The following is a 19,705-nucleotide window of genomic DNA, read 5'->3' as shown; positions in this document are numbered from 1 at the left end:
GTCATCAGATGATGCTGTTAAACATCGTCTTAAAAGTCCTTTTTCTTAGCATGCGAGCAGTGTTCAGTCTTTGAAGAAATGTTGATAGTTTTGTGAAAAGGGTTCTTCTGGGGAAGATGTTGCAAACTGCAAAAGAGTTTACTCTGTGCTTTAATCTCTCTAACTAGAGTCAGTTCTTGGAGCGGAATTGTTCCCTGTGCACCAGGCTTGGGTATGTGGGCTGAGATTCCTGAAAGAAAGATTTCCCTGTATGCTGTTTGTGACCACCTCTGCTCCAGGACTGGTGTATACGGTATAAATAAAATAAGTTGCATTAATAAAACACCCAGACTCCATGTCACAGATTTCTCCTCCAATAGGAAACCAACCTGCAAAGCCTCAAAATCTGCCAACATTTGGCAGATGAGCAGCAATTATCTCTAGACCAATCATCAATATGAGTCTCACACAGTTTTTCCAGGGCCTGTAGGAGGCTCTCAGAGAATCTACAGAACTAAGCAGAGTTCCCTGCCCTCTGACTGATTCTTCAATCACCAGAGTACTCTCTGTGCTGCCTGACATGGGTGAGGCACTTGGGGAGATGAGGGGTGGAGGGTTGGGTGTGTAAAGGTTGAGCAAATGCAACATCGTTACCAGGAGCTCAACCAAACATCCAAAAAAGTAAGAGAGGACATAATGGAGAGAGAGGAAACAGTGTCATTTAGAGTTGCAGGGAACAGGATGTTGACAACCCTACAAATACTTGAAGGGTATAAGTATCTAGGTGACAAATGCTTTGGGGAGAGCAGAGTAATGTGATGAAACCGAACACATGAAAATGTAAGCTAAATAACTGGAAAAATGTTCTGGGTGACACCTATTAGGCAAAGTTATAGTCTCCTAGAGGAAGTAATAGATGCCTCATTTGAGTTATTCAAAAAATAGATTGGCTAAAGGCGTGAAGAATATGGTGCAGGCAGGGGCCAATCACTCCCTGGTCAAAGAACAGACAAGCTGTGACCCCTTACCAATCTTTCCCACTTCTAATTTCTATCACTCTATTAACTGATGGAGCAGTAAAGAGATGCTTTAGCACTTTGCATTTTCAAAGAGGCTCGGTCTGGACCTGTTCTGTTGCTAAGCAGAAGATCTGATTCTCAGTTTGGCATCTTTCACAAGCGTGGCACTAGATCTACACAATGTCACCAGCAGAATTTCAACTCTTATTGTCAGGCCTAACAGGCCTTGGAGCTGGGTTAGCATGGGATCCTTGCAGCCAGCACACTCCAATCCTCCACCCAGCAGATCATGGACAGTCGTTGGGACCGGTCCCCATGAAGGACACTAGCACCACACCTACTCTGTGATTGGGAGAGCTCGAAAGCTTCCGATTGCTTTGCTCTGCTGCACCTATTTAAGCCAGAAGAGGAAGCAGGAAGTTGTTTGCACAAGTGGGTTCTACTCTGCTAAAAAGTCCTTCCCTGGTGTTTATTTGTTTCTGCCATCTAATCCTGATCTCGTGGTGACCTGACTATCCCTGTCTCCTGACACCTGTCTCTTGGTTCTGGCCCTCTGGTTTGTCACTGGACTCTGATCTCCTGGCGTTCCAAGCTGGCCTGGTTCCTGGCAATTGGCTCCTGGCCCCTGGATCATTGGCTTGTGCCTGATGTTAATCCCTAGATCTAGCCACCCATGCCCTGGCCTTGCCGCCTGCACATAGTGATAGGTTCTTGGACTGTTCATTTTAGATTAATTATTTATATACCCAGGATTCTTCTTTCCTGGTGAGATATTTTTCTCTTTCCATGCCTTAGTGTCTTTCTCATTTTGTGCACTCGTGTTACACTTTCAATACACAAAAAGCAAACAGAAACATTGTCGGAGCGACTCAAAGTCAGACTGAGAACAAGAAACAAAGTATGGTCTCCATGACAGGGCACTCAGTGTTTGTGTTGGAGTGTGTGTATTTCTTCTAACAATCTGCACAGTAACTGGACACCATATGGCTGCCAGTCTCTGCAGCACATAGAAGCCTCAGATATATAAAGATGGGAAAAGGCATAAATTTAATAGCTAAATGTTAGTGCTGGTTGGACTAAAAAAAATTTCCATCGAAAATGTTGACCAACACACATGCATATACAAATTTTTCATTAACAAATTCAAAAGAAAAATTTGACTTTCCAGTGAAAAATTTAAAACTAAAAAATTTTCTGTTGATAATAGAAAATCTCAATTTGAACAATGTCATCACACTATCTAATGGGAGTTGTAGTTTGGGTGCCTCGTGTCCCCATTTTCCTGTATGGGTCAGGCTCCCTAGCTGGACTACATCTGCCATGATGCATCATGCTTTCCCTTCTTGCTGTGCTACCACAGTGCATCATAGGAGATGTAGTTTGTCTGGGGAACCCAGCCCACAAGGAGAATGGGGTCATCAGGCACTCAAACTACAACATCCATGTGGCAGCCATTCAGAATTGAAACTTTTCAGTTTTTGGCCAAAACACCAAAACAATTTGGGGTATTTGGTTTCTTGGAGAAGAGTCTACATTTTCTGTGGAAAGCAGACACTTTTTGTGAAAGATCTTGTTGTGTCAAAACCCCAATTTTCTGTGTAAAAGCAGCTTTGATGGAAAATGTTTAGCCAGTCCTCTAAATATATCAGAGCTTTCTCTATATTCTGCCTCACACAAGTAACTCTGTTACTACATTCTAGAATGGCAGTAGGCACGGCTAACTCATGAGTAGTTGTGAACTCAACTTTTCCATCAATCCCAGCAACAGGCTAGTTCAGTCAGCTTTTGTTTGAGGCTGGCTGCAATGAAAGGTGCATTGATTATTGTGGCACTGTGTACCTCAAAGCAGCACCCACATTCACCCCTCTCATATAATTATTATATATTTAATACAAAGCATGCCATGTAAGATATCATATGAAAAGTCATGACCTTCCGAAACCCATTGTTCTGTCAGTGTGTATATCATTTGTGTGTAGGAAGCTATGAGGTTTTGCTGTATGGTTGTTACTGAACTATGTTGTAAATTAGAGAGTCTCCACTTCTGGTTCTCCAGTGACAACAAAGGAGGTGACCCACTCCTAGGAGGGTGTTAAATGACCATTAATCAGCAGGAGAGTTGTAATCAAGGGATTTCCAATGCTGTAAGAGGGCTGGGCAAGCATCACACAATGGGGTATTGCTCAACTCTGTGACTCAGCAAAGTCCACCAGGACATGTCTGGACTAGTGTGTTCCAGGAACCTGGACTGAGGATATAAAATAGGGGACAGTGGCATCATGCTTTTGCCTTTCTCCTTCCCCACCTACGCTGGAAGCAACAAGAATGCTGGGAAGACAAAGACTTGAACTGAGGAGACTGGTCCCAGGCTTAAAATGGAAACCTATGTATTAGAACTGTAACCTATCTACAGCATCCAATGGGAGGAGAAAACTGCTTCATACAAATACTGCCTAGTCTAATAAGGTTCAGGATTTAGATTGCGTGTTTACTTTTTATTTTTATTTTGGTAACTATCTCTGATCTTTTATGCCTACCACTTATAATCACTTAAAATCTATCTTTCCGTAGTTAATAAATCTGGTTTATATTTTACCTAAAACAGTATGTTTTGATTGAAGTGCTTGGGAAATCTCAGCTCAGGTTACAAAGGCTAGAGTGTGTCCTCACCACATCAAGGGAGGGGCAGACTGGATATTGAACTTCTACTGTTCAGGCTTCTGGCCAGGACAAGATGGTACAGTTCTGGGGGCTTGGGAGGTTTGCTGGTGCCTTTCTCTGTGCAATTCATGAGACGCTCAGGGAGTGTTCATGCAATTTAGCTGGGTGTGGGGCTCCACAAGCTGTTTTACTGAGTGATGATAATGTCTGGAGAGATTTGCTGCTTGTCACTGGCAAAGCATTGTGAGAGACAGCCCTGGCTGGAGGCACAGGGTACACCAATTCCAGGTTGTACCCTGGGGATCCCGTCACAATTATTGCAGAGATAGGGACAGCTCAAGCCAGAAAGAACTACTCTAGACTCTAGACAGTTCAGCTAAATATTTCCCATAAGGCACAAGTGAAGAAATGAGGCTCTTTGATCTGTTTTACAGCAGTATGGGAAACAAAGCTAGGCTAATTAGACAAAATGTGCAGGTAATCAAAACCCAACATCAAGGGCGCAGGAGGCAACATGGCCTCGTGGACTAGACCTTTGGGAATAACAGTTGTGAATGGGAATTAGGATCTGACCATTGGGAATGGCAGTTGGAAAAGGACAAGGGGAGGGATAGCTCAGTGGTTTGTATATTGGCCTGTTAAACCTATAAGGTTGTGAGCTCAATCCTTGAGGGAACCACTTAAGGATCTGGGGCAAAATCAGTACTTGGTCCTGTTAGTAAAGGCAGGGGGCTGGACTCAATGACCTTCCAGCTCTACAAGATAGGTATCTCTCTCTCTTTTTTTATATATAGACTTGGGCAGTTGGAAATCACAGTGGAGAATAAATTAGACTGGGGCAGTTAGGAGTAACAGTTTAAATGGAACAGTTAGATTTGGGTGGAATAACAGCTGGGAATGGCAATTAGAAGGTAGCAGTCATCATAGCATCAGTGATCATTGCTCTTTCACTACATCAGATGGGATCACTATAGATAGATGTGAAGCACTCTCTCTTTCTGAGGGCCCTGGTTCTGCAATACTTCCAGCCTTGGCCTAGGTCCTCAGATATTACAGTGATGAGGACAGTATAAGAACCTACATAGAGACAAATAGACTGCAAGTTGGGACTGCTTCAGAACCCAGTGCAGATCATACATGTTCTAGTACAATGTATTCCCAATTGCTTTGGACCCTGAGGGATTGAATATTATGTCCAGGGCACCTATGTATTATATTGAGAGGCCAAGGATGTATTTGAAAAATAAAGAAGTAATAATGTGGAACTGAACGCTTATCAGCAAAAATATCTATCATCACCTCAATGTCCAGTCTAATCGCTGCAGAATATATAGTATCTGTCAGAGGCACTGCAGGGAGACCACGCTGACAGTTTATGGGTATGTGTGCACTTGATGGCTGCCACTGGCTCTGAGGATGAAGAGTTTGAGAATTGGATTAAAGAAAGACTCTTACTACTGCAAACACTTTCATGTCAATGGCAGAGCAAATGCTTTGGAAGACAGTGACCCCAAATTTAATCCCATCAGTAACTATGTTCAGGAATTAGGTGCATGAGCAAGTATATCAGGGACTTTAAATGGTTCAGAAAATGTTGCACCTGAGTATGATTGCTCTCATCAGGAAGAATTCCACTGCAGTTGCACTGGTGTCAGAGAGAAAAGACTCACACCCATTAACTTGTGATCAGGGAAGGGGCTTGTCTGTCAGCCTCTGAGTAGGAACTCAAGTTTTGTGGTGGCCTAGAGGAAGGCTATGCAGGGAAGCCTGAGTGAAATGTAACAGGCATTCCTGTTACTTGTCCTCCTGCAGCTGCTCCTTTAGCTCAACAGCAGAGAATTCATTCAAGGACATGGGAGACTTGGATACTAGCTCCAACTGCGATTTCCACCAGACTTTGATCTCACTTATTCACAGTGCTAATACAATACAGGTATGGATCTCATTGGGGTATAGGCCTCGTGTTTAGGAGGTAACAATAATGGACCCAGGGCCAGTATTACAGGGTGGCAAGCAGGGCAGTTCCATGAGGCCACATGCCACAGGCGGCCCAGCAAAGCTAAGTTGCTCAGGCTTCAGCTTCAGCCCCTGGTGGTGGGGCTTGGGCTTCTGCAGGACCAGCGTTAGACTCACTGGGGCCCAGGGCAGAAAGCCCAAGCCCAAGCCCAAGCCCTACCACCTGAGGCTGAAGCTGAAGCCTGAGCCCTGCCACCCAGGGCTGAATCCCTCAGGCTTCCACTTCAACCCCGCGTGGCAGGGCTCGGGCTTTGGCTTCCTGCCTGGGGCTCCAGCGAGTCTAACGCTGTCCCTGAATGGACCTGTTTAGGCTTAAACGTTAGCTAGAATGACAACTTTTTGCTTTAACGGCTGATCCATGGAAGGCAAAATCATATATGACAGCTCATTAACGGTTGAACAGGGGATCCCATGCCATGTTGGAATTTTACTGGATTGTATAGGGGAACCCGTGTCTGATACTGACTCCTGAGGGATTCTGTGTGGTGCGAAGATGCTCTTATGTTTGCCAGTCACTGTAGAAGTTTTTGTGTTTCTCATGTTCTCTAGCTCAAAGGAACAACTGTAGTAGCCCACTACAAGCACACGGTTTTGATGAGGCACCATTTTTGGTGGGTGAGATGGCAGCTTGTGGAGGATTATGAGCGTGACATGTGAGGCGGTCCCACAAATTGGACATTTGAGAACCTCAAAGCAGCTGCAGGTCCCCCCCTCCCCCACTCCTTTGAGGCTGGGCACCAATGTCAGCCCTGCAAAAAACACCCTGTGTGCAGGGGGCTGTTTGGGACATGGGAGAGGAGGGGGTGGATCAGTGGTGGAAGAAGGTGTGGCTGGAGTGATTCAGTTTCTACTGATTCCCCACTGCTGCAGAAGCCAGGTTGGGAATTAGCCCCTGCAGCAGCAGATGAATAGGGAAATCACAAACTGCCTGCTCTCAGTGCCTCTACCTGCATTAGTGATGGTTCAGGGATGAACCTGGCCCCTAATCTTTTCCTGTCGTCTTCTCTTCTGCCCACTACCACAGGGATCGAGGGACCCAAACCTTCATAGCCAACCTTCCACCCTGGACCGCCATATTCCTGTCTGCCAGCTTTTCTGTGGGAGTTCAACAGGCCTCTGTCCTTGGTCCTCTTCTCCTGCTAGGCTGTATCTCTGGCTAATCTCATCTGCAAACACAAATTCCACAACCTTCTCTCTAACGATGATCCATTGGCTCCCCCGCTCGCAGTCCTGGTTCTGGAGGAACTGTCAGTTTCCCAGAGGGCTGAAGGAGCTCACTCTCTCCACCATGGCCCCGAGGCTGCAGTTCTGTGGTTGATTATTGCGAGGGGGAGGGGGTAACCCTACTTGCCCACCTTGTGCACACCCTTGGCTATATCTAAATCTTTCTGATTCTTCCTGCATAACATCCTTAAGATACAACGTACCTTATCCAGCCACACTGCTAAAAATCTCATACAAGCTCTCATCATCTTGTGTCTTATCACTGCAACATCCTTCTCTCTGGCCTTGACAAAGGCAGTCTTGCCTCCCTCACATCCATACAGAATGCTGTTGCAAAGCTCATTTTTCTAACCCGTCGCTTGGACCCTCTCACCCCTCTTTGAATCCCTCCACTGGCTCCCACTTCTCTATGGCATAAAACATCAACTGCTTGTCTTCACTTTCCAGGCCTTTCATGGACAATCCCCATTCTACCTATCATCTCTCATTCACTATCAAGCTGTCCATGATCACCTCCGATCGGCCCATGACACCAGCCTCCGTCACTCAGTCGTTACATTTTTAAACAAGCTTTGTGTTTGCTAGGCAGCAAGAGAGAATACGTGGGTGGTGCTTCCCATGAACATTCACAAAGCTACCAGCTTCAAATCCCTTCTCAAAATGCTCCTTTGCTATGAGGCCTTCAAAAATCTTAACAACAATTAGGCTGTTGGTGGGCTGCGACGACCACTGTCTGTCATGCTGACCAATATGTTCTCATTGTTTCTTTGTACTCCCCCGTCTATTTGTATCCATCTGTTGTCTCTTGTTTTATACTTAGACTGTCAGCTCCTTAAGGTCTGGATCCTGTTTTTATTCTGCTTGTACAGCACCTGCTACAATGTATCCTGGTCTATGATTAGGGCTCCTTGGTGCTATGATAATACAAAACATAAATAAAAATAGTAAAATGTGGCCACTCTCTTCAGCCATCTCATCCATCCTCAGATGACTATTGAAGAGAATCTGGTCCTGAGTGCCAAAGATTTAAGAATCCATCTATAATCCAGACTCCCCAAAGGACTACCCTTCCCCACCATCAGCCCCAGTTTTGTTTTATCTAGTTGGAACAAGGAGGAGAGGCAGATTTCTTTGGACCACCAGCATATGTTCTTCAGACCACTAGTTGCATGTGGGAGCCAGTATTGCCAACCCTAAATGTTTACCAAAAAATCACATATGGAGTGGTGGGTTGTAGCCATGTTGGTCCCAGAATATTAGAGAGACAAGGTGGATGAGTAAATATATTTTATCGGACCAACTTGTGTTGGTGAAAGCAACAAGCTTTTGAGCTACCCGAAGAAGAGCTGTGTGTAGCTTGAAAGCTTTGTCTCTCTCACCAACAGAAGTAAGTCCAATAAAAGGTATTACCTCATCCACCTGGTCTCTCTGAAAAAAATCATGACTCAGGCCCCAAACAGGGCCGGCTCCAGACCCCAGCGCGGCAAGCACGCGTGTGGGGCGGCCCTTTCCCCGGGGGGCGGCAGGCTGGGCCGGCGGACCTGCCGCAGTCATGCCTGCGGGAGGTCCACCGGAGCCCCGGGACGACCGGACCTGCCGCAGGCATGACTGCGGAGGGGGCGCTCGTCCCGCGGCTCCAGTGGACTTCCCGCAGGCATGACTGCGGACGGTTCGCTGGTCGCTCGGCTGGACCTCCCGCAGGCATGACTGCGGCAGCTCAAGCGGAGCCGCCGGACCTGCGAACCGTCCGCAGCTGCGGGAGGTCCAGCCGAGCCGCGCGACCAGCGGACCCTCTGCAGTCATGCCCGCGGGAGGTCCGCTGCTCCCGGGGCTCCGGGGCGTCTCCTGCGCATGACTGCTTGGGGCGGCCAAAAAGGTAGAGCCGCCCCTGGCCCCAAACACATACAATATATTTTGGGGTTAGTTTTTGTTGCCTTCTGTTTGTTTTAGCTTTTAGGATGCAGTCGGGTCACATTTTCAAGTTTTCTCTGCAACCATGAAGGCTAAAGCTTATTTTCTTTTTCAAATGAAAGCTGAGATTCTCATATATTGCCATACCTCCTGCAGCTGGGGCTTTAAGAAAATCACTAATTACTGAAAGACTCATGACAAAATCATGAGAGTTGGTAACATGGTGGACCACAGTTTGGGAACCTCTGCTAGGCAGATGGGAATTTCTGCCAATTATAGCCACCAGTATAGCTGCACCTGTGCACACTGCTAGTGGCGACACACAAAACATTATTTGCACTCATAACCTTTACCCTGGTGCCAAGCAGTCATTAAGTTTCATTGCTGCAAACAGCAGCTTTTCCTGCCTACTCTAGGGGTTGCGCTGATGCAGCTATACTGATGGCTGTGAGCAGGGAAAACACCAGTAGATCGCTGGATCAGTCCAGGCCAGCGGTTTCCAAACGGTGGCCCACAGCATTGCCCACTCTCTTAATGTTACCTCTGGCTTTGACCAAGAGAATCCCCTGGGCCGACAAGGCCATAGAGACTGGGCCAAATGTCCCCGAAGCCCCAGGCCAAGGTAACTGTTACCCTGCAAGTGATGAAGCCGGCTGCTCATACAAGCACCATAAAAAGAGGGAAACCACTTCCCTAGGGTGGGGGAATGATGGTGCCAGGTCCAAGCCATGCACGCCACGGTGGGCGGGAGCCATGAGCCCTGCAGGCGGGGTGACCTGGGGGGGCTGCCCCAGGGCCGTACAGGACGGCAGCCAGCAGGGTGACCCTCAGAGACCGGGTGGGATGGCCGGGGTGTTCACTTCTGCCCCCAGCAAATCACTAGGGCTCCAGCCAGGGGAGACCGAGGGGGAAGGGCCTGGTTCTTTGAGAGGGGGCGGGGCAGCGTGGGGGGAGCTAGCTATGTGGGGGTGGTGGGGGATGGGGCGAGAAGAATGGCGGGCAGGGGGCGGGGCTTCGGCGGGCAGGGGGCGGGGCGTAGCGAGGGGGCGGGGCCCGGCGCGGAACGGCGCGCTGAGGTCAGCGGCGAGCGGCGCCGTCACAAAAGGAAGTGGCGGCGGTGGCCGAAGGGGGGTCCGGAGCCGGGCGCGAGCGAGCGAGAGAGCGGGCGGGGAGCTGGGCCGGAGGCCCCGAGGCAGCGGAGCCGAGCCGCCCCCGCAGCCCGAGGGCGCGGGCGGAGCGCGGCGCCCAGGCCCCGGCGGAGGGAGGCGGGCGGGCGGGCAGGCAGGCGGGGGCCCCGGGGCGGGGGGCGCCCCGGCCCGCTCGGCGCCGCGCCATGGCCCAGCAGCAGGTGAGCAGCTCGCAGAAGGCGCTGATGCTGGAGCTGAAGTCGCTGCAGGAGGAGCCGGTGGAGGGCTTCCGCATCACCCTGGTGGACGAGTCCGACCTCTACAACTGGGAGGTGGCGATCTTCGGGCCCCCCAACACCCTCTACGAGGGCGGCTACTTCAAGGTAAGGGCCCGCCGCCGCCGCGCGCGCTCAGCCCCTGTGGGGGGGGGGCGGTGCTGTGAGGTGAGGGGGGGCCCCCCCTCTGTGTGCGGGGGTGGGGGGGTGCTGTGAGGTGAGGGGGGGCCCCCTCTGTGTGTGGGGGTCGGGGGGTGCTGTGAGGTGAGGGGGGGCACACGGGGTGTGGGGGGGGTGCTGTGAGGTGAGGGGGGCCCCCCCGGGTGTGGGGGTGGGGGGTGCTGTGAGGTGAGGGGGGGCCCCCCTCTGGGTGTGGGGGTGGGGGGTGCTGTGAGGTGAGGGGGGCCCCCCTCTGGGTGTGGGGGTTGGGGGGTGCTGTGAGGTGAGGGGGGCCCCCCTCTGGGTGTGGGGGTCGGGGGGGTGCTGTGAGGTGAGGGGCCCATGTACTCCCAAACACCTCTGTGGTGGTGGTGGTGCTGCTGCTGCTTCAAGTGTAATGGACCCCCAAACCCTTCTGCTACTTCAAGATAAGGAGACCCCACTTCCTCCGATCTCCTCTATTGTGGGGGAGGGTTGCTTCAAGGTAAGGAATGCATGGGTCTTGACACTTGTGCTTGGGTCTCCCATAACTCTTGGAGTGGACTCCTCCTCCACCCTGTATAGGGGGCAGCTTTAGGGCCCCCTGACACCACCCTCAGGATTCCCTGTGCCCCTCTGAGTAGACCCATCATCTCCGTGTATGGTGGTCCTTCAAGGTAAGGTATGGGCTCAGGTTCCTTGCCTCTCTCTGGGAGGGGAGTGGGGGGGATGGGCTGCAGGTGTATGGGTGAGTTGCTTCAAGACAAGGCATCTGCTGCCCCCACCATCCTGTATGTGGGGGTGTGCATCAAAATAAGGGCTCTCTCCCCCACTCACTCTCAGAATTAATTATCCCCTCCTTCTGGGCCCCCCAGTGTTCCAGTTTGAAGTACTGTACTCCATGAGGGAAGCTACTTCAAGGTGAGGGCCCCCATCCACTGGTTGCTTTTCAGCCTGTATGAAGGAGTCCTCTTCAGGATAGAGAACCTCCATCCCTGGGACTCCAGAACTCTGCATCTTAATTCAGAATAAGGGACCCCATAATTGAATCCCCATAACCTTTGTAATGGGGAACACCACCCTCTGCCTAAGAATAGCCTGTGGGGAGGCCTTTCCAGTCCCTGTGGAAGGGTATTTCAAAGTAGGTGATATCACTCATCCCCAGGTTGTTGAGGTGCCCCAACACTCTGCACAGGGGATCCCTTCAAGATAAAGGATCTAGGGGCTTCTGTTGTCCCCAGTGATTCCCCTATATCTTTCAGCTCCCCTATACTTGTATAAGGAGTCTACTTTAACTTGAAGAACCCAGAGTGGTCTGTCATCTCCTACACTGGCAATGGTGGTTTAACATTCTGTATACAAGAGGGCTGCTTCAGTATGAGGGTTCTGCCCTCTGTTTAGAATGGGGGCCATTCTTTCTCCTGATGGTTCTACTGCGAGCATCCCTTCATCCCCTTTACAAGTAATGTATCTGTGCCAACACCATATAGAAAGACAGCTACTTCATGATAACCCCTATGGCATTCTCCCATCCCTTCCCCCCAAGCTGTCCCTGGGTGAAAACATGTATGAATGTGACTGTTTCACAGTAATGGGTTGACCTTGGTGTCTCTTCTCCTCCCCCCGCGCGCCCCCCCCAACTCTTAACTTCTTTCAACAGCACCCTTTATCAGGATGGATACTTCATGCTAAAGGTTCTCCCTGCTGCAGGAATGCCTCGGGTCATCCAGTGTTTGATTTACCTGTTACCTCGCAGTGCATCCCTCCTCCATCCCAAACTTGGAAGAGGGGCTAAAAGGGCTATAAATCTGCTTCAGTGCAGAAGGCAGAGAAATGCTTTCAGTTCCTCTTTTGATCTTCCTGTCTTTCCAGAAAACTGCATATCTATTATTTCTCCTCTTGTGACTAAACAAGTCCTTTGACTTATGAGAAAGGAACTAAGGGGAGCGGGCTCCAAAAATGTGGAGACATTGGGGATGTTAGAAGAAAACTGCCCTGATGAAGGTATGGGGAAGTAGTTAATCTTCTATTTGTTACAAATAGCATATTTGAGGGTTGGCTGCTGCAGATGGTACCCCATTGGTCAAATGTGGCCTGCCAGAATTTTGCAGTGTCAGTGGCCTCTGATATGGCATCACCTGCTGTAACTTATTTCCATGGGATTCCCCCTGTCTAAGAGTGACTCCAGTCTGCTCCATTTTATGCCCACTAGCTGGTGTCCTTTGACTCCTAGCAAGTTGAAGAAAAACTTGAACATGTTTACATCCGGTTCTTTGCACCTTCACTGACTTATTGTGTCTCTGGGTCAGAGTGTTGGTACTTTCTTTTGGGAAACCAAAATATTAACAGCCTGTAGCTTTCTGAATAAATCTGAGTCACCTTTCGTTTAGCCTCATTGTTTTGAAAGAAGAGAATACTTTGGCACAAGTTGCTTTCCTTTTGTAATGAGTATGGTTGACTTAGTCATGGCAGTGTTATGTTTGTATTTTTAGCCTTACCGCCATTACTACTTAGGAAGCAGCCCCAGTTTTGGGCTAGTAACTGGGTCAGCTTTGCATCATATAAGGTGGGGTTAATCTTTCATACCTATACTTTGGAATTGGTGAGTAACACTAATAAAACAGGGAGGGTGGGTCTCAAGTATTTTGTATGTGTTTAGTTACTTGCTGGGTCCTGCATTTGTCTTTGGGCTTTAAAATGCTTGAACAAGCTGATAAGTGCATTTCCGAAGAATACTTTTAAGTTTAGGTTTCGGCTAGGAGGCCACAGTTGACTTGTAGTAAAGTAAAGCAGTGAATGATTATGGCTCTGATGCTCTTCCCCTTGCTGTACTGTATCTGCTGTAGCTTTTCCTGGGGAGAGATTTGTGTTACGTTTGGCACAACTGACCTATTATACAGGTCTGGGGTGCTATATTTAAAAAAATATTTTATTTCTATACTTCTATATATAGATTTATTCCACTCTCATTACTATAGTATCAGAATGTTTTCCAGTAGTGCAGAAAGTAATTTGACTAACATTGTCACATGTGATTTGTTCTCTCTCCTTTTCTCCCTAGGGGAAGACTTGTATGTGCTGTGTAAATGTTCCTTGTTTTGTCAGGATTTTTTTGGGGGGGGGGGGGGGGGGGGGGCGGGGGGCACATTTCTTTTAAATATACACATAGCTCTTTGTTTGAGAAGGCAGGTCAAAGAAGTGCACCTTGCAGTTGGAGCAAAAGGTGGTGAGGTTTGTGATATACCTCGCTTCTTGCGGGAATTCCCGAGAGAGCTTGACCATCTCCTGCACAAGTTGGCTTTACCATTACTGTACGCAAATTCCATTGTACCTCAGGAATGGAGTTACTGACAAAGGTTGTCATCCTGGAGCTTTGGCAATTGTTCAGATATGCTGGGCCCAGGCCACTGAGTGCCTTGAAGATAGGGACTGGGGCCTTGGACTTAACTGTGCTCTATGGGATGCTAGCATAGAGAGAGGAATGGAGACTTGATATACTTGTGGCAACCTGTGTTGCTGAGGAGACTAGGCACAGTGTTCTGTAGTAGCCGAATCTCTTGGCCAACTGGAGGTATTAAAAGTATTATTCATTGATGCTATGTGAGATCTTATTGTTGGCAAAGAATCCAGGAGCAGTCTAAACTACTGCTGGATTCACCAGGTGTGCGTGCACCTTTGCAGCTATGGAGTAGTCTCCCTTGGTTGCACTCCTCAGAGTGCTTTCCTCTGCCCACCAACATAATGTCCACCTTGTTTGGATTCAGCTTCAAGTAGCTGTTTATTTACCAGCTGATCCTGTCCAAACATTGGGCTATCTTGATGAGTGGTATGGTCAGAGTGGTAAAGGGTAGCTAGAATGGTCATCTACGTATCATTGACATGAGAGCATGTTATCTTGTCAGTTCACCTAGTGGCTGCATATAGATCTCTTTAAATAAGAGCAAAGAGATGCTCCTTATGAGACCTCCACAAGTGATGGGTCTAGTGGCAGAGATGCAGCTTACCACTACTCTTTTTTTAGTGTTTCCCTCCAGGAAGGATTTAAACCTTTTTAGAGTATAGGATCTCTGTCAGTTCTCCCAGGCAGTGCAGAAGTATCTTAATGTTAACAGTGTTGACTGGAGCAAAGAGGTCCAGTAGGAGGAGGATGGATGTCTCCATCCTCTGATAGCAAGAGATAATCTATCACTGCCACAAAATCAGTTTCCATCCTGTACCCTGGCCTGAATCCAGATTGTGCAATGTTCACTTCAGTTAGATAAACTTGTATTAGGCCTTTGGATAGAGTCTTGTTACACTAGGAAAGTTTTAGCTGGGATAGCTATACTTGTATAACTTGCTGGTAAACCCTTGTAGTGTAGATGTAGCTTATACTGACACAAGTGCTGCTGGTAACGTAGCTTGTACCAGTTCCCCAAAACACGTAAGTTATATCCGCAAAACACTTTCATGGCACTGTAAGTGCATCTACACTGGGACTTATACTGGTATAGTTATGCTTAGAGCCCTACCAAATTCACTGTCCATTATGGTCAATTTCACAGCCATGGGATTTGAAAATGTTTAAATCTGAAATTTCACCCTGTTGTAACCAGTGGGGGTCCCAAGCCAAAAGGAGATTGTGTGGGGGGTGTTGCAAGCCTGTTATGGGGAGGTCATGGGATTGCCACTCACTCTTGTGCTGCCTTCAGAGCTGGACTCTGAAGGTGGCAATTGCAGAGCGTCTTTCAGCTGCAGCAGATTCCCGGAGGTGATGGTGGGATCTCTTATCTCTCCCCCTTCTCCCCCAGTAGCTGTGCAGGAGATGGACAAGTCCTGTCCCTCCCCTGCCTCACCAGAGCTAGGAGCCCCCTTACCTGGGATGCTCCTGGGGACGTCAGATTTCACAGGGAAGGGCTTATTTCACAGTCTGTGACATGTTTTTCATGGCCCTGAAATTGGTAGGGCCCTAGTTAAGCTGGTATAAATTAAGTGTTGCCCACATATGGGTGTTTTAGCAGCTTGTTCAGGAATGGAAGTTTTGATACTGGGTAGTAGTTGCCTAGAACAAATGTAACCGGGTGGATTTCTTCTGTGCTGGTTATACTATTGTCTGTTGGAGGAAAGGATGATTCCTTCTGAAATACCAGTTCCTCATTCAGGATTATAAGCGGCACTGGTTGGTCTTCTCTCTTTCACAAGCTGAGAAGAGGTCTTGGGTTGAAATGCCTCTAAGGTATCCAGTAATTCTTGAATGAGTGTACTAGACTCCAGGAATTCATGTGGGCTCTTATTTGGCTGGTACAGGGGGAGTAGACCCATGTTTGAGAAGCATTCCTGCAAGTGCATATTCTTTTCCATCAAGTAGGATACTAGTCCTTTGCAGTGCTTGGTACTATGTTCTGATGTGGCCTGTCAGGATTGATGAAGGGGTTTGCCATCCTGGACAGCTCCTTAGGGTGGGATTTGGCAGCCTCATTGGAGGCTGATAGGAAGGTTCTCCTACCCTGCAATATAGCCACAATACAAGCTTGGAGAAAATCTTTCAAGTCTGTTTTTTCACCATCAGTGCTTAAGTTTCTGACCTTCTCTTTCTATTACAAGGTATAAAAAAACCCCAAGGAGATCTGTTGTGGGTGAAGAGGAGCTGGGTGTGTGTGTGGATGGTCAAGGTTCACCAGATTAACTCCTTGCCTTGTGGGTGGAGTGCTGTTGTCCATTGGCATGCTTTGGAATTCAGTGCAGTTTGCCTTTTATTGAATCAGGGTCATGGGTCTTTCACTGATTCTGGGAGCTGGGAAAACTCTTGACAACTGCTTTAATGAGATGATGGTCTGTCCAGAAGACAGTGTCTGGATTGTGGTCATCTTGATATTGGCATCTAATCTGAAGATCTGGTCCAAGGTGTGACTGGCTATGTGGGTTGGACTGGAGAGAATCAGAGAGGCATATGAGGAGATGGGATTTGGGGTTTTGAGAAGAGTATCAGACACATGTCTCCCTTTAATCCTCCCCAAAACTGGGAACAAGGTAATATAGGAAGCCTAAGAAGATGTGGGTGTAACTTTCTGCTAAGTTATATAAGCTTGTTTTTTTGTTTTGAACAGTGTTTCTGTATAAAACAGGCTTGTGGGCAGTAGTTAAAACTGGGTATATAAGTAATGTCCCTGATGAGGGATGATTAACATGACAGCATTGGGGTAGGGCAAACCAGAAAAGGGAATGTATATAATCCTTGGGATAAAAACATTTGGGAAGTTGATAAGATGCATCCAGAAGCAGAGTCAGATGAACCCGAATTCAGTCACACTAGTCAAAATTGCTTATGTAAAGGGTGTGACTTTCATCATGTTAATAGAAACAGTGGGTAGCACAGGCATTAAAAATAGTACATAGCAACTAATAGACTAATATATTTAGTAGAAGAGCACATTTTTAAATTTAAAGGGACACAGTTGATTTAAAAATCACACTTGTCTGCAAAGTTATATATTTGATATGATGTCCTAGATGTTTCTCCAGTCATTCAAGATGGGATGGTTCCTGCCTGGAGGAGCTCACAGTTTAAGTATAGGCATGTGGATAGAGGCTAAGGAAGGGCACAGTAAATAGAGATGGTTCTTATACAAGTCAGCTAGATTCTCTATAGAAAGCATGACAAGTGGAAGTTGAAGAGGGGCTTAAATGTGGACAGAGTAGTGGCCTTGTAGATGAGCTAAGAGGTCCTGCCATGCATACAAGAGACATAATCTTGTGAAGCTGACGGGTGGTCAAAGACATGGCTGTGGAGTGGAGGGAGCAGGGTGACGTGAAGCTTGACAAACAAAATGGGGCAGAATTGCATAGAGCTCTGAATATGGTAATAAGTTATTTGTAACAATTTAAGGTTAATACCTTTAAAATTTTTCTCTAATCCTTCACTTTATTGTGGGTTTGTGTATTTGGTGAAGTTGTGTTGTTGTTTACACAAATCATCACCCATCCATTTCCATTGCTACTATGATCAGTACTTTGCACAATAACTTTCAGTATCCCTGGGTCCTAAATATGCCTATCACAACATGTGGTATACCTCATCCTGTGCAGCAAATGTCCCAACTACTACTATGTGGGTGAAATCAGAGAATCGCTACACTGTGGAATGAACTCACTCAGAAAAATAGGACCAACACACCCTATCTGGCCCATAAGCAAACACTTTTGACAAAGCGATCACTCCATATCCGGCCTTTCAGTCTTTGTCCTCAAAGGAAACCTGCACACCACCTTCAAAATGAGTCTGTAAACTCAAATTCATAACTCTGCTTGACATTAAAAATCATGAACTTAGCAGAGATGTGGGTTTTATGGCTCATTACAACAATTTGTAATGCATCCTGTTATAGAACTGCACAAGTGTTAATTGCCCACTTCATTCATGGTCTACAACATGATTGAAGCACTGATACTTAACAGTCTGTCCTGCCTTGTATTTAGATAAGACCGCTTCTGGTATCTATTGGGTTTCCGGGAAACGGGGCGGGCAGAAGCCCGCCCCATGCTGATGGATCTCCCCCCCAGCCTAAGGGGAGGATCTACAGGACTCAGAAACCCACTAATAGCGGGGGACAACTAATAAAAGAACAGGGACAGGAGTGTGGTCAAAGGGTCATAAGAAGGGAGCCTGACGGGGACACCGAGCTGAGAACCCTGGACAGCGCCTACCGCTCCTCGAAGGCGTCAAGGGAGCCAGCGGACGCTGCCCAGAGGAACTCCGCCCGGAGACGTTGGTTACCTTCTCAAGGCCTGAGGAAGAGCTTTGTGAGGCTTGAAAGTCTCTCCAACTTCTGTTGGAGGAAGAGTCCAATAAGAGATACTGTCACCCACCTTGTTTCTCTCAGATCTTGGGGCCAACACAGTTACAACAACACTATAATCATTGAAGAAAGAAAGAATGGAGATATACCTTTTTTCTATCTCCTAGAACTGGAAGGGACCGAAGCGTCATCAAGTCCAGCCCCCTGCCTTCACTAGCAGGACCAAGTACTGTTTTTTTTTGTTTTGTTTTTCCCCCCAGATCCCCCAGTGGGGTCGCCTCAAGGATTGAACTCACAACCCTGGGTTTAGCAGGCTAATGCTCAAACCACTGAGCTATCCTTCACCCTGTAAATTGTTACAATCATTCTTGCTTTCTCCTGTATAGTGAAATTCTTTTCCTCTTTGTGGGTCTTTGTTATAAGAGAAGAGAGATTATGGTTAAAATAGGGAAATATTGTAAAACCACAGCCTGGCTGGAGGATTGAGGGGGCAGGTTTAACCCCTGGAACTGTTTTATATTTCTTTTAATAGATGCTGCCAACTTGCTCTTTAGTCAAACTTTTCTAACAACATTCCAGATTTCAGGATCTATTTTCAAGTATTCCAGAATCAATTTTTTAACCTTTTTATCTGGAGTTGACATGTCACATTTAGTAGTACAAAAAGAGGTAGAACAAACATATCTAATTGCTTGTACACGGTCTCCTTCAAGTCACCCAAATCTTCTAGTACATACTGTGTGGCTGTTAAAGTGCCTGGGGATGCGTATTTAGAAAAATAGACAAACTCATGGTGAAGGAAATTCAAGCAATGGTGACAGCTTCAAACACTTGTTTTCCACTTCACTTGATGACTGAACTTCTTCTAGCAAGGAATTCAGTGTTCCTTCATTAACACTTAGATAAAGCTAGTATCTGAACTTTCCTTTGTACTATCCTCTTATCAAACAGGCATTAGTGCCCAATATATCTATCTACACTTCATTTTAAACCTCTTTTATACTAGCATATTATTCTCAAAGAAGCTGCCAGTCATTGATTCACTTCAAGATTTTGGCTTACTAATATTAGATAGCAGTTGGCTTCTTATATTCTGATCAGTTGCAGGCTTGGTGCATCCAGCTTGAGCCACTACTAGTTTAACCTTACCGTTTATTCAGATTGAGGCCTCCCATTCACGCTTTCTTTGACCGCTTACTGTATTTGTCTCCAGTCTGTCTCTTTTGAACAGCTTGTGACCCTTGCTTTGGTTTTTCTCCAGTGCTCCAGAAAAGCCTCGTGTATGAAATACTACATCTAATATCTTGTATAATTTCTTGGATTTTGAAGCTAGCTGACTTCTTGCTGCTTTGTCTCTGACACTCAACCACTTTTCTTCATTGACCAATTAATAGGGCAGTGTGGAAGACCACAATGTTGCTGTGACATGCATGTTTGGTCTTCCACACTTAAAAGTAGCCACTAGCATAGTGTGCCCAAACCTTGCTGTCTGTTACTGGCATAGTAAAAAATCTTTTTTTGGTGGAACCAAGTATTAAACCAGCCAGAATAATGGTGGGAAATATCTGAACCCTCTGTCC

General features: G+C 47.2%; 1 protein-coding gene across 3 annotated transcripts in view; it reads left to right on the top strand.

Annotated features, from left to right (window-relative positions):
- Positions 1–5,400: 5,400 nt before the first annotated feature.
- UBE2R2 (ubiquitin conjugating enzyme E2 R2) overlaps positions 5,401–19,705 on the top strand; it is a 102,030-nt gene continuing 87,725 nt past the window's right edge. The window contains exon 1 of one of the 3 annotated variants that reach the window (XM_045020728.1): positions 5,401–5,592. In XM_045020728.1, coding sequence (XP_044876663.1) covers positions 5,512–5,592 — 81 coding nt within the window. In that variant the 5' untranslated portion in view covers positions 5,401–5,511. Of the gene's footprint in view, positions 5,593–10,078; positions 10,321–10,716; positions 10,856–19,705 lie in introns of those variants that run through there. The other 2 variants (XM_045020726.1, XM_045020727.1) reach the window with 2 other exon arrangements.

Source organism: Mauremys mutica, chromosome 6, assembly GCF_020497125.1.
Source record: "Mauremys mutica isolate MM-2020 ecotype Southern chromosome 6, ASM2049712v1, whole genome shotgun sequence".
NCBI classification, from domain to species: domain Eukaryota; kingdom Metazoa; phylum Chordata; order Testudines; family Geoemydidae; genus Mauremys; species Mauremys mutica.
The sequence above is the reverse complement of the archived record's forward strand: the minus strand, read 5'-3'. Positions and strand labels throughout refer to the sequence as shown.